At 41.6% G+C, this 14,121-nt stretch overlaps 2 protein-coding genes across 12 annotated transcripts in view; one reads left to right on the forward strand and one right to left on the reverse strand.

Annotated features, from left to right (window-relative positions):
- The first annotated feature begins 541 nt into the window (after nt 1-541).
- Nucleotides 542-3,677, forward strand: LOC139458972 (perlucin-like protein). Its single transcript, XM_071240412.1, has 5 exons — nt 542-606; nt 1,641-1,732; nt 2,128-2,221; nt 2,932-3,160; nt 3,559-3,677. The coding sequence occupies exons 1-5, from the start codon at nt 558-560 to the stop codon at nt 3,569-3,571; spliced, it is 477 nt and encodes a 158-aa protein (XP_071096513.1). The 5' UTR covers nt 542-557; the 3' UTR covers nt 3,572-3,677.
- A 4,339-nt stretch (nt 3,678-8,016) lies between these two features.
- LOC139459664 (spectrin alpha chain-like) overlaps nt 8,017-14,121 on the reverse strand; it is a 72,652-nt gene continuing 66,547 nt past the window's right edge. For all 11 annotated transcript variants that reach the window (XM_071241273.1, XM_071241271.1, XM_071241282.1 and 8 more), the window contains 7 exons: nt 13,215-13,269; nt 12,005-12,099; nt 11,438-11,539; nt 10,315-10,368; nt 9,903-10,049; nt 9,319-9,466; nt 8,017-8,554 (listed from right to left, as the gene is read on the reverse strand). In XM_071241273.1, the coding sequence (XP_071097374.1) occupies nt 8,429-8,554; nt 9,319-9,466; nt 9,903-10,049; nt 10,315-10,368; nt 11,438-11,539; nt 12,005-12,099; nt 13,215-13,269 (727 nt within the window). In that variant the 3' untranslated portion in view covers nt 8,017-8,428. The remainder of the gene's footprint in view (nt 8,555-9,318; nt 9,467-9,902; nt 10,050-10,314; nt 10,369-11,437; nt 11,540-12,004; nt 12,100-13,214; nt 13,270-14,121) is intronic.

Here is a 14,121-nt window from a genome sequence, read left to right on the forward strand (position 1 = left end):
CAGAGGCGACAAACGGGATCGGGTGGTCAGGCTCGCAAATACTCACTCACTCAGTAAAGATATGAGTCTCACACTAACCAGATTCCAATACTTCTATTTCCTGAAATTTACCTCACCGATTTCCAATTGCATTTTGCTCCAGTAACACAGACGAAACGATGTGCTGACTATAAAAATTCAAAATTCAAACTAGAAGTAATTATCAGCGAGTATCTTGCACGCGTACTTAATATTCAAATCTTAATCCGTCTCAATTGCCTTTAGCCTTTATCCAATAATTGGAAAAACATGCTTTGTATATTCACGTTCTTAACCAAGCCAGTTTGTCAACAGTAAAAAGGGAATCTGTTTGTCGTGCCTGCACTAAGTACCTACCCGCATCTATCCACTGATAAACACTGGGCACTAAAGCCCTACGCCTAACACACACGTCACTGCTGGAGAAATCCGATTATTTAGTTGCCCGGTAAGCAGTTTCAGATTCACAAAAAGTATAAAACCGTGTGTGTGAGGCAGACGGTCATCACAATCACTGAGTGGTTCGATCAGTTTCAACAATGAAGGTTGCTCTCGTGTTCCTCGCTGCCCTTGCTTGTGCCCTGGCTCGTGAGTATAGGAAGGGAGATCACTCTTCCATATCTTGTCTTCTCTCCACTTTGAAACGCCTTGACGTTTTTCCGTATTCGCCATAGTAGATGTTCTTGTTTATGAGGGGTGGTGGGTAGACAAGTGGTTAAAGCGTTCGCTCGTCACGCAGAAGTTCCGGGTTCGATTCCCCATAAAGGTACCATGTGTGCTGTCCATTTCTGGGCCCACTTGCACAAAGCGATCTTAGCGCTAAGATGATCGTAACTCCCATACTTTAGCATGGTCTTATAGCCTTAGCGCTAAGATCGTTTTTGTGCAAGAGGGCCCTGGTGTCCCTCGCCGTGATATTGCTGGAACCAACCAACCAACTCACTCATGTTGATGTGGTTTTATTCGGACATTTCTTCAAAATTGAAAATTACAATTAACCAATCTACTTTGGTTTTGCAAGCATATGTTTAAAAAAAAATATTGTTGATACAGTATATTCAAGGCAGAAGAAGAAAATGAAATTAGAATATGAAAAGAATACGATTCTTATTCTTTTTATTGTTTTCGATAATTGATAATAAAAAGTTCTTATATTGTCCAAAAGCATAAAGTAACTGTAAACATGACTTGGTAGAACAGAAATCCAGAGCCCCAAAAGAACCGATTGAAATCGGTCACAGTGTCTTGAGTGAATGAACAGAGTTTGAACGGGTGGTCACTTCGGAACAATTAGCTCCCAGTGGTGACCTTTCTGTTTGAGTATCACCAACCCACTGGTCGGGTCTGGTTTAGTCTGTCTCACAATCCCTGATCAGGGTATTTTCCCATCCCGTCCTTTGCGTCATGCTATATGTCTACATGAAGCAAGTCTAGATTTTCCACAGGTTCTGAATCTCCTATCTCAGTAGGACGCCTTTTCCGTTTAATTGTAGTTGCTTGTGTCTATCTTAATGATGTATTTCCAGAGACAAAGCGTTAGTCTAGGTATGGCTGTGCCACTATTACACTGCAATGTAGGATATAAACTCACCCACTCACTCACTCGTTGCCTTGCTCTTTAGAGACCAGCCTTGACTGTCGTGAAGGATGGGAGGCCGGCGACGACTCCTGCTACAAGGTCATGAAGCTCAAGGTCCATTGGATCGAAGCCTGGGTATGTCAATAATAATAATAATAATAATAATAATAACATTGTACTTCCAAAATAGAATTGGTCACAAGCAGCCCATGCTCGTAGAGGCGACATAATGGATCGGCCAGTCAGGTTATGTCACTTGCGTGTCAACTTACCCCGGCAGAGTAAAAGCGTTGCTCATGGTATCAATCATTAGTTTGTCTGGTCCAGATTATTTATAGGCCGCCGTCATATGCCTGGAACGCCGTGATATGCCTGGAATACGGTTAAAAGCGGCGTTAAACCCAACTCACTCACCCATATGCCTGGAACATTGCCCCGTTACATAATCATAACTACAAGGAACTGCCCAGTCGTTCCAGACGCCGCAAGTCACTGTAGATCATATCTAACACTGCCACACTTATCTACAGACCTACTGTACCGCCATGAGGTCTTCTCTGGTTGAGATCGAGAGTCAGGAAGAGCAGGATCTTATTGCAGACATCCTCAAGTCCAAGTACAGCAGTGAGTACAGAGATGTTGCTGAGTGTCTGTTATCGTAGGACTTAATGGGAACCCTAGGTCAGATTAAATCCAAGCATCCCTTTCTCGACTGATAGCCGAACAACTTAAATATCTCTTGGTCTTGAAGCTTTCATTTTAACCGGGCCCTGCTTAAGGTACACTTATCCGAAGCGGGATTAAATTAATCTTTACAAAAAGGACATGCTAGCCTAGTGGTTAAAGCATTCGCTCTTCACGCCGCGGACCCGAGTTCGAGTCCCTTCATTGGAACAATTGTCCAAGCCAAAACGTGGTATTCCCTGCCGTGATATGGCTATGATTTCGCTTAAGGAGTCCAAATATCATATTCCAATCTTTAAATATTGGACAGTGCAATATATGAAGGCTTTCCTCGTGCCCAACCCCACCCCTTCCCTCAGTTGTAAGATTACTTTGAAGTCTAAAATCTAAAGAACTCTATCCTTTTTCATATTGGGGCTGTAGGGTAGCCTTGTCCGTAAAGTGTACGCTCGTCAAGCCGAAGGCTCGAGTTCGATTTCAAACATTGGTCTTTAGTGTGAAAATCATTCTGAGGCTGTAATACTGCTTATTATAATCCCAAAGTATACTTACTGCTATTGATAGCTGACGTAAATGGGATTCCCTATTACCCTGTATCAAACATAGGGAATCCATTTCCACCTCTGATGAACATCTCGCGTGTTCTGTAGACTACTATGAGCAGTTCTGGATCGGCCTCAGCGACATGGACACTGAGGGTCAGTGGCAGAACATGCGCTTCAAGCAGAACGCCACCTACCTGAACTGGATCCCCGGACAGCCCAACAACGACAACGGTCGCGGCGAGAACTGCGCCCACATCAACGCCAAGGATGGCAGAGACTACAAGTGGAACGACCACTCCTGCAACGCCGAGCTCAACTTCATCTGCGAGGCCTTGTAAGTGTACCTTCTTGTACCTTGTGTTTGTTAGTGCACTTTATACACCAAGAGGCACTGGCGGCCCAGTCGTCTAAATTACCTCAATTCCCTTGGCAGAGTTGCTTCCCTTATGAGAGCGAGAACCCAGTAATCGTGGGTTCGAATCCCAGATCCACCTGAATATTTATTTCTTGGTTTGGCAGCATCATTCCCATGGACATGACCAAAATGGTAAACGTCTAAGACTTACATCATTTCGGGTTTTACCAAAAAGGGAAGCTGACACGTTGTGATTTAACTGAAATACTGTTCAAAGCGACGTTAAATCATACCAACTCAAAACACAACTAGAAAACATCTGGGATTCGACCTGGAGACAATAAACATACCCTACAAGCACTTCTTTGTTGTTTCAGCCCCCTGGTCTAAGCAGCTTCCGCGATGTTATTGGAGAGCGACAAGGACGGAACGGGCAGTTAGATGATACCAGCCCTATGCAAACAGCTGACAACCGCGTTTGACAATAACATTGTATTTAATCTCAATAAAATATATATTTACATATGTTTGTTTGTGATTGTATGTGTGTTTAGGGGAAGTGACCAATGCATGGACTGCACATTGCTCTTGGTATTGTTGGAGTGTGAGGTGCGAACACCTACACATTCCATGCGCGGATACAGATTTGTTTTAAAAGGAGTGACGGGTCCGTTTATCGTACAAACACGCTGGCACATAATTCGGTGATCAATTTCCGTTTGTTATCCAAAAATAATACAATTAATTGCTACATTTGTTGATACCATATAATTTAGTTATATGTGTATGTATACGTTAAGATGATTAGCACTGCTCAGTGGGAATTACTGAAAATACTTACACTCAAGTGTTAAATTCATGCATTTACTTCACAGTCTAAGCACAACTCATTCACTCATAAAGTCTATGTTTATGTGAGTACTCACTCTCTCATAAAGTCTATGTTTATGTGAGTACTCACTCTCTCATAAAGTCTATGTTTATGTGAGTACTCACTCTCTCATAAAGTCTATGTTTATGTGAGCACTCACTCTCTCATAAAGTCTATGGTTATGTGAGTATGGGTTTGTTATCAAATGCTGCACTCATCGATATCCAATCTGTATGACGGCGGCCTGTAAATAATCAGGTCTGGACCAGACAACGCTGTCCGGGTATATTGCCGTGCAATCAACCAAGCCACACAGGCTGACCACCATAGTTTGCTGGGGACCCAAACATAAATTCTTATCAGGAATCCGAACGGGGCTTCACAGTCTATGATGCTCAAGCTTTGCATGGCTATTCCAGCAATGGTGGGAAAACATTACCTCTAAACGGCACCAACAGTCGTCTGATCTGTTTTTAAACATGGCCGCCATAGCAGCCATATTGAATATTAATCACCATTACTCAACATGAATCATTATAAGAATTGATATACCGAATGTGGTATGTTGTGTTTGTGCCCTGCTGTGGCCTCGGGCATTTACATTAACCCGTTTATCTAAGTTACTGGATTTTTACATCTCATCTGAAACCTCAGTTTATGAAGCTAATAAACTTCTCGGGACGTCATCCTATCATTTTTACTGGGCCTTCTTGTTGTAGAATAACCCCGTGGAAGTGACGTTCTACAAAAGATCCCTCTGTCTATTCTAATAGATCCATATAACACACATTACACTGGTAACTTAGGGAAATGAGCGAAAAGATGAGCATTTCTGATTAAATGCAATGTTTTTTTATACTTACCTGACGCTACACTAATATCAAACAATACGTAACTTATATTTCAGTGGGATCGAACATGCAAGATTTGTATTTGTAGTCTAGTGAGTGTACCATTATGGTACAGAGACCCTGATACCAGATACCATATAATAGATTATATGGTCTCTGCTGATACACAACAACTCTTTTTCAAGTACATGTTTGTTTCTTGTTTAACGCCGCACTCAACATAGTTCAACACTGACATGCATCAACCAAGTCAGTGATCCTGGCCATCCGATCCCGTTAGTCGCCTCTTACAAGCATGGATAGCTTAAGACCTATTCTCATCCTGATTTTCACATGTCTCACGTACATGTAAGCCAGCAAGAGATATATTACGTCCGCTTCTTAAGACTCGTGGAACGTGTGTAGGAAGCAATTGTTGATAAATGTTGTTTCAGCATTTTCTTTAAAAAACAGCAGATGAAAAATATTTCTTCGGGTTTGGTTAAAAACGTGTAAACACGTGGGGTCGGCCCTTGGCTTGTCTCGCTGCTACATGTTGACGTTTTCAACCAAACCTCCTGAGGTTGTTTTATCCTGTATTCTAGTGTACTTAAGGCATGTTCATGTTAAGGTGATGTTTGTGACATCCGACCCGTGAAGATTCCGGGGTAGAATAGGTCTTCAGCAACCCATACTTGCCGTAAAAGGTGACTATGCTTGTCGTAAAAGGCGACTAACGGGATCAGATGGTCAGGCTCGCTGACTTGGTTGATGCATGTCATCGATCACAATTGCGTGGATCGATGCTCATGATATTAATCACTGGATTGTCTGGTCCAGACTCGATTATTTACAGACCGCCTTCATATAGCTGGAATATTGCTGAGTGCGGCGTTAAACAACGAATCAACCAATCAACCAACCAATGTTTGTAACATACTGGTTGGGTGAAAATACATTTTTTAAATATTTCTTAGTGCCAAATTTTAAACACCCCCTACTTTCCAGATTATTATACAGTAAACTAAGGTTATAACGAACTCAAATGGACCACTGTTTTTAGTTCGTTATAAGCATTTATCATACCTCACTGTCATAATGATAACAACCCATGCTTGTCGTAAGAGGCGACCAACGGGATCGGGTGGTCAGGCTCAGTGATTTGGTTGATGCACGTCATCATATCCCAATTGCGTGGATCAATGTTCATGATGTCAATCACTGGATTGTCTGGTCTAGACTCAATTATTTACCGACCGCTGTCATATAGCTGGAATGTTGCTGAAAGCAGTGATAAACAACAAACAAAGGACAAAGGCAGAATGATGAGATCTGATTTGTCCACGTGGTCTTGATACGATACTATGTATCCGCCTTGGAGGGAAATAAATTTCTCAGCGGAAGAATAAATGCCTTATACCCGCCACGAGCAAGTCAGGCTGGCTGCACATGACCGTAAGATAAACCTAACGTGGGGCGCATAGAACCTCATGTACCATGACCCTGCCCTAATCTATAGTATACAGCATCTTTACAGAAAATAACCAGGACCAAAAAATAAGTTTGTATATCCCTTATAAACAGATTTTACTGTATCTGCATTGAATAATGGTGTATTCCTTTGACCCATTTGATGCAGTTCTTTCTGGGAGGTGATCCTACAGATCTCATCGACTTACCAGTATGTTCATTTGTGCATCGAACCAAACTAATATCTCTTGAATATGATTGAGTCTTCACATAATAATATAAACATGTATGGTATTCGCGTTTCATTTGGTATATTTGTTTTGTGTGTAGTTTATTTAATCCATTTATGATTATTTTGACTCTTACAACCAACACAGTTTGCTGGAACCTGTGCTGACCAGGCACGCTTGCAGGAGCCATTTTATTAGGTGTTTGAATCCGTGTTTGAATCGTTATCTATCGTGTAGTTCTCCGATTTTCGATCACGAACGTTGATACCACTAAATTTCGTGTATCCGACATACTCGTTAATCCGACGTAATCATATGCAACCATCGATATCGGATTAACGGCACTTGACTATGTACTTCTTTTCTTTATAATCGTATATATACTACTAACACAAGTTATAGAACACTATGTCATTCATATGACTATAGTTATGTCATGCCATAACAGTCTATAAATGTCTTCTTTGGAGTAATATATATGGAACTGACAATAAACCCATATGATCTGTCACCTCTTGTACTTGAGTGTACACTGTAAAGGCCAGATAATTTATGGATAACAAATTCTTTATTCCATAATGATGTGGAATAGAGCCTTATGCCGTTTTCAAGCATGATGAGGTGAGGTGAAATTGGGTTTAACGTGGCGTGGCGTCCAAGATTATTGCACTCATATAGCGATGTGCATGCACGTGTGTGTGTGTGGCTGCTTGTACTAGTCAGGACTGATGCCGATTTAGAGTGCTAGCACACTGAGATACCATGCCGCAGTTTAAGATGAATATCCCACTCAGACACAGTATACTGACTCCGAGCCAACCAGTCCTTGCTTTAGCCCCTTAATGCCGAGCGCCAGACAAGGTAACAACAAGTACCATCTTTTAATGTCTTTTGGTGTGATGCAGCCGGGGATCAAACCCCAGACCTTCCGCTCTCCGGGCTGACGCTCTACCACTTGACCACGGAGGCGGTCTTTTCAAGCAAGAGTGAACTAAGACAGCACAGTACAGGGACTGTATACCATATATAAAATAATCTAACAAAAGGTTATCTGTCCTTCATAGATTAATAATGAAAATGAACACTAAAGACTTAAAAACTAATAACTTTGGCAAAGTAAACACATTTATGGATAACAACTTCTTTATTTACAGCAAGACATTTCGGTATAGATCAGTTTACCGTTGTCAAGCAAGGCTGAATAATGAATATGGTACAGAATATATATATTTACAGTACATAAAGTTGTTATCCATAAATTGTGTCTACTTTGCCACCCATCAACTTTTAATTAAACCAAACAATTAATAAATTAGGGACAGACACACAATCCCTCATAATTGAAGGTCATTCTCAAATACATGTATGTCTTGAGGCTGGAAGCTTTGATTCTATCTAGAATCCCTGGTAGTAAGAGAAAACAATGCCATCTAATAAGGGAATAAGCATTTATTGAAGAAGAAATCTTGCCATACCAGCTCTGTTAATAAAGCTCGTACACGTAATGGCCACTGACACAAGGGAGGACAGGACTCGTCCATCAACACTACAGTTACTGCCGTGGTAATAGCAATCTGTTGTGGTACAGTAAAATGGTACATCGATTAAATATGAATCAAACAAATGTGTAACATGTAAAATTCATGAATCAACAAGACGTGTAAAACTGGAAACAAAATTGAAATGTCTACCATTGCACCTAAAACATTCACAACCACCTCTTTCGAGCCATTTCATAAAAACCTTCGCCTCCATTCATGTCTTTACAGTGTCCGTATCTACGTACATAAAGCGATACTAGGATAAGATAGCAGATCTTGGCAGTGTCAAGAAATCCACATCAATATTAATTGACGAATAATTGACGAGTGAAATCGGCGTAGTCGTAAGTATCGGGTATTGTTCTGCCCGTCTTGTCGACATAAGGCTTCATGCGGGCCACACAGTAATCTGCCTGTTCCTTTGTAAGGTTCTGAAATTAAAAGAAAGTAACATTAAACCCAGGTGGTGCAAGGTGAAATGGGGCCTAACGTCCAAGAGATTCATCCTGTGTTGGTCATTAGGGGACCATTTCATAAGTAATAGCAGATACATTTAACATTTAATGATCTCACTTGTACTACCCATCCAAATATTTTGTTGGTTGTGACTAGTTTTACAAAAGCAACATCTCAGCTATGTAACTGCCGCTAGTAGACTGTCAACAAGACTGGAACAGGCAAACACAAATTCCAGTCTGCAAATCAATCCATGTAATCCCCAGGAGACTACCACCATACACACTACATCAAGTCTGTAAATAATTGAGTGTGGACCAGATTTTCCAATGGTTGACATCATGAGCATTGGTCTATGCAACTGGGATACGATGACATGCATCAACCAAGTCAGCGAGCCTGACACCCGACCCCGTTAGTCGCCTCTTACGACAAGTATAGTCGCCTTTTACAGGAAGCATATGTTGCTGAAGACCTATTCTAACCAGGATCTTCACAGGTCCCTTTAACATTGAGTCTGGGCCAGACTCGTCACGGTATGGCTGAAATATTGCCAATGTGACGTTAAATGTTAACTCACACACTCACTGAGCCAGACAAAGTAGTGATTGATATGAGTCCAATGCTTTCAACCCAGTCACTGAACCTGATCCCCCGATCCAAACACATCGCCTCTTATAGAGTGATAACTACCTATCATCTGCCCAATATCTCTGCTGGGGGACCCCAGTTTACTTACGGCATAAAGTTCCTGTGCAGTGATATAAGGCTTTTCGCCTGAGGTAAGAGCTCGGAAAGCTTGTTCCACCTCCGAGCTGGACTGGACGTTTTCTGTCTCGCGACTGATCATGAACGCCATGTACTCCTGTAAGGACACCTGACCATCCCTGGAAAACAGAACATAGGAATAACATACAACAGAACACAGGAGCAGTATAGAACAGAACTTCTGTGTAATATTCAAAGGAACATCAGTGTAATATCCAACAATTTCAGTCATGCTGTTGTAAGGAGAAATGACCAACAGTTTATCATAAGGAAAACTTGATACATTCAAAGGCTTCCATTGAGGAAACTGTACATTATAGTGACGAAATTGTTGGGTTTAACGCTGCTGTGAACAGTATTCCAGTTATATCACAGCCTTTCAGCTTAATGTGAGAGTAAAGCCTAAAGTGATACAGATCTCATACATTCACCACCTTGGTGAAACATAATCAAGTGATGCAAAGCAACCTCATAGGTCTCATAGGCCTGTACTCCCTCCCTGTACATTATATTCACACAAATGCTGTACCAGGTGTCATTTTGAAGTATAGATACCTGTTTGGATCCACGATATCCAGAATAGCCATGAACTCCGGATCTATCTGTCCTTCCTCCACCATGGGCAGATCGTAGCCCAGAGCTCGAAGACACGACTTGAATTCCTGGTGGTCCAGTTTGCCGCTCTTATCCTTGTCGAAATGTCTGAAACAAAACAGGCAATTACACAACCGTGTACTGGCCGACATACTACTGTAGACATCATAAACAACTCTCAAGAACAAATTATCGTGAAAAGTTTTAGTACACAAGTCCTTAAAATGATAAGATATAGCATAACCCTTCAAAAGGGAAAATCTCATATAGTCGTAAGGATACCTTAACTATTGGGCGGTTTGGCAAGGACCACAGGACCGGTGCCAACTTCTACCGCTGATTTGATAAGGCAACAGTGTAAGCCGGTACTCACTTGAACATCATGCTGAATTCTCTCAGGGCATCTTCCGACACTCCACTGCGGTTTCTATTGAAAGGAAAACAGAAGGCATTAGCTGAATTACTATCCCAGCAGTACACCAATATTTCTGCTATATCAGACAATTCTGGCATGGCTTAGTAGAAGTAAATATTCAGATGACAATGGGATCGAAGTCATATATGAACAACAATTGCCTCTGATCAAGCTTAAATTTGTTTGTTTAAGAATATTCTATCTATATGAGAGCGCCTGTAAATATTTGAGTCTGAACTAGACCAAGCCCTGTCGGGGTACAATAACACACTATCAACCAAATCAAAGAGCCTGGACACCCAATTCATCTCTTCCAACCAGTGTAGGTTACTTGGATTTATTCTAACCCAGATCTTCACATGGTTGGGTCGGTCCATAAATCACCTCTTTACACCAGCATAGGTTGCTGGTGACCTACTATAAACCAAAATTCCCATGAGGCTTCAAACCTCAATGAGGAGCCCCTACACTGTTGACAGTAATAAGTAGGGTTGAAATGATACATGGATACTCCATCTTCCCGAGGCAAGGGCCCTAACTGACTTTAAAAGGGCAGTTTCCACCCTTGCCTAACAAGGCTGGAATTTCCAGGCTTGATTGTAGCACCACCAGTGGCTATTACGAGTTATGTCCTTTCTATGTCCCTCCTATTGACCAATCAGATTTCAATCCTCATATAACTTGCATCTGCTACAAATAAAATGGAGGTGCCCAGTCAAGACGATCTGATCGATAATCAAGATCTATATTGTTATAAAACAGGTCTTACCCTATGAAGTGTATCACATCATGAGAAAACCTTGATTAAGAAAATTATAAGATTTGCAAAATATATGTTGAGCCCAGTTAATGGAACACATGTTTTGAAAATGCTGCAGTCAGCTGAAGAAGACTGAGGACCTGGGTGATGATTGGACTATGTATAGACTCGTTAGTCCAGCAAAAATGTAACCCTGGAATTTCAGCCCTATTTCGGCAAGGGTGGAAACTGGACTTTTATAATCTCGGGAAGATGTGGATACACATGATTGTAGCTTCCCCTCAGCCCAAGTGGGATGCGTGTGTGACTGGCGGTAGTTACCTCGCCTCGATCTGCTGCTCCAGGTTGTGCTGCATCCTCATACACAGCTGATCCAGCTGATCCCACTGCTGAGCCAGGCCCACTGTGCTGTGCTCTGTGTACCTGGACAAAAAAAAAAACAGCTACATTCGGATGTACCAATGTCTCCATTATAAACACATAATGTACCTGTTGTCTCCCTGTCGAGTCACATTGTATACCTGTCACTTCATATTGTTTGTTTGTTTGATTTTTGTTGTTTAACGCCAAACTCAGCAATATTCCAGCTATATGATGGCAGTAAATAATTCTGTCAGGACAAGACAATCCAGTGATTGAAAACATAAGTATTGATCCACGCAATTGGTATACGATGATATGCATCAACCAAGTCAGCGAGCCTGACCACCCAATCTCGTTAGTCGCCTCTTACAGCAAGCATGGGTTGTTGAAGACCTATTCTGACCCTGATCTTCACAAGTGTGTCACATCACACAGCATACCTGTCTTATCACACAGCGTACCTGTCATATGCCGGTCACATCACACAGCGTACCTGTCATCTACCTGTCACATCACACAGCGTACCTGTTGTCCAGAATAAGCCTCTCCTCCATGGCTGCACCCAGGTCCTCAATCTTCTTCAGCTGACCCTTCTGTGCCCGCACATCCTGTGCCTTGCGCTGCAGGGACAGAACATGCCACTCAATCACACCATCAAACACCATCAACAGTCCCTTAGCCCAGCAACCTCAGCCCAATGTCTAATCCAGACTTTAATAACATTCTAGTATGCTCATCTAATAAATGTCCACATGGAAATATACTGAACATGTTGCTGGGAACTAAGTATTCTCAAATGATTCTGGCACAGATTGTATCAATAATGTCTTCTTTTCTACTGTTAAACAGAACAAACAGTTTTATTCTACTGGGACAGTCAGCACTGGGACGCCCTAATCCATGGAACCTCACTCTACTTCGCAGGGTGCCGTTGTACAAAGAGATCTGTGAGCGAAGGTGATCGTAACTGCTATACCTTAACATAGACTTACGCAGTCAGCACCCAGAGATCATTCTCAGCTCGCATTGCTGCATCACATCAGTTTAAACAACCCCGCATGACAGCATTTTATTTCAATTTAAGACCAAACTCCCACAGGGTGTGTAGTCATGCTTTGGCATATTCATTTATATAAGAAAAGGGTGTGAGTGAGTAAAGTCATTTGAATGATATTTGAATCCTATCTCTGTGTCAAGTTTATGTGGAAGGTAAGCCCCAATCTCATTAAAATCAGACCTTAGTTCTCGCTACCGCTAAACAAAGATCTGAGGACATCCCAGTAGAGGTCACGTCAGAACGACCTTTCATCCGACCATTCAGAGCGTCGCTTACCAGATCATGAAAGTGACAGTCGGAATGTGATTTCTAATCATGCATCCTCGAAAAACTTTAACACACAGTATTCCGAACGATAGTTACAGGTTTAACGACTGAATCCATACAATCTAGATCATCTATTAGCGATTCCAGAATGTTCTTTTGTTCAGGTTACAAATTTGTAATCAAGAATTTGTCAAAATATGTTTCGCAGCGTTGTCGCCAATTTGAAAATAGTGCCGTAAAGCATGAGAAAGCTGCCTTCTGATTGGTCATTCCATTGGTCGGTCAAAGTTCGCACAAGGTCGGTCTGACTTGACCCGTAATGGGATGACCTCAGATCTTTGTTTATTTGTTTAGCGGTAGCGAGAACTAAGATCTGATTTTAAAGCGATTGGGTCCAAAGTCCAAACATACCTTGGTGGCCTCCAGCTGTTCCTCCAGTGTCCCAGACCCCTCCATCATGGCAGCTCTGCAACAGGGAGGACACAGTCATTACACGTCTCATAAAGCTTCGATTCACATAATACTTTTGTTTAAACCACAAAACAGCTTTTAACTGTTCGTGTCAAGTATCATCATCATCATCATCATCATCACCACCACCATTGTTACCAGTATGTTCATACTTTAAATTGCCGAATAAAAAATATTTTATTACAAATGATGTATTAATTCAATAAACAAGCCCTTGTTTGTTCCATCTCTGCACCTTTATACTGACAAACAGGGCTCCAATTATTTATTACTCAGGATTCCCCCAGTGACTCAGTCTTTAACAGTCGCTTGTTTGTTGCTTAACATCACTCTCAGCAATATTCCAGCAATATTCCAGCTATATGATGGCTTCCTGTAAATGATCCATGCCATCGAGGTATAATGACACGCAATCAACAAAAACACTAAGTCTTGGCACCCAATCCCTGATTGCCTTGGAAACACAGCATACTGGATAGGTTTCTGGGGACCAACACACACAGCCAGAGTCCCCACACGGTTTTGAATATGTTAAACAAACAACAGTATTGCACAGGTATTGAGAGGCAGTATTGTAAACAGAAGCTAAATGTTCAATTTGTGCCTGGATGTATACTCCCCAGGGAGCTGAGAATGAAAATCAACTACATCCTGATCCACTGACTGGGGTAAAAATGTAGCACCATGAGCATTCAAGAGTCGAATAAAACGCATTGTTAAAGGACTTATTATTATTATGCTTGTCTTAAGCTCTTCATCACTTGAATCAATAGCATGTTTTGTGACGTCGACATATCACACAGCACACAGTGTCACACTCTCATGCAATGTTATGAGTTAAATAAAC

The sequence above is a fragment of the Haliotis cracherodii genome, unplaced genomic scaffold (genome assembly GCF_022045235.1).
Source record: "Haliotis cracherodii isolate W230 unplaced genomic scaffold, xgHalCrac1.p SCAF_13, whole genome shotgun sequence".
NCBI classification, from domain to species: Eukaryota; Metazoa; Mollusca; class Gastropoda; order Lepetellida; family Haliotidae; genus Haliotis; species Haliotis cracherodii.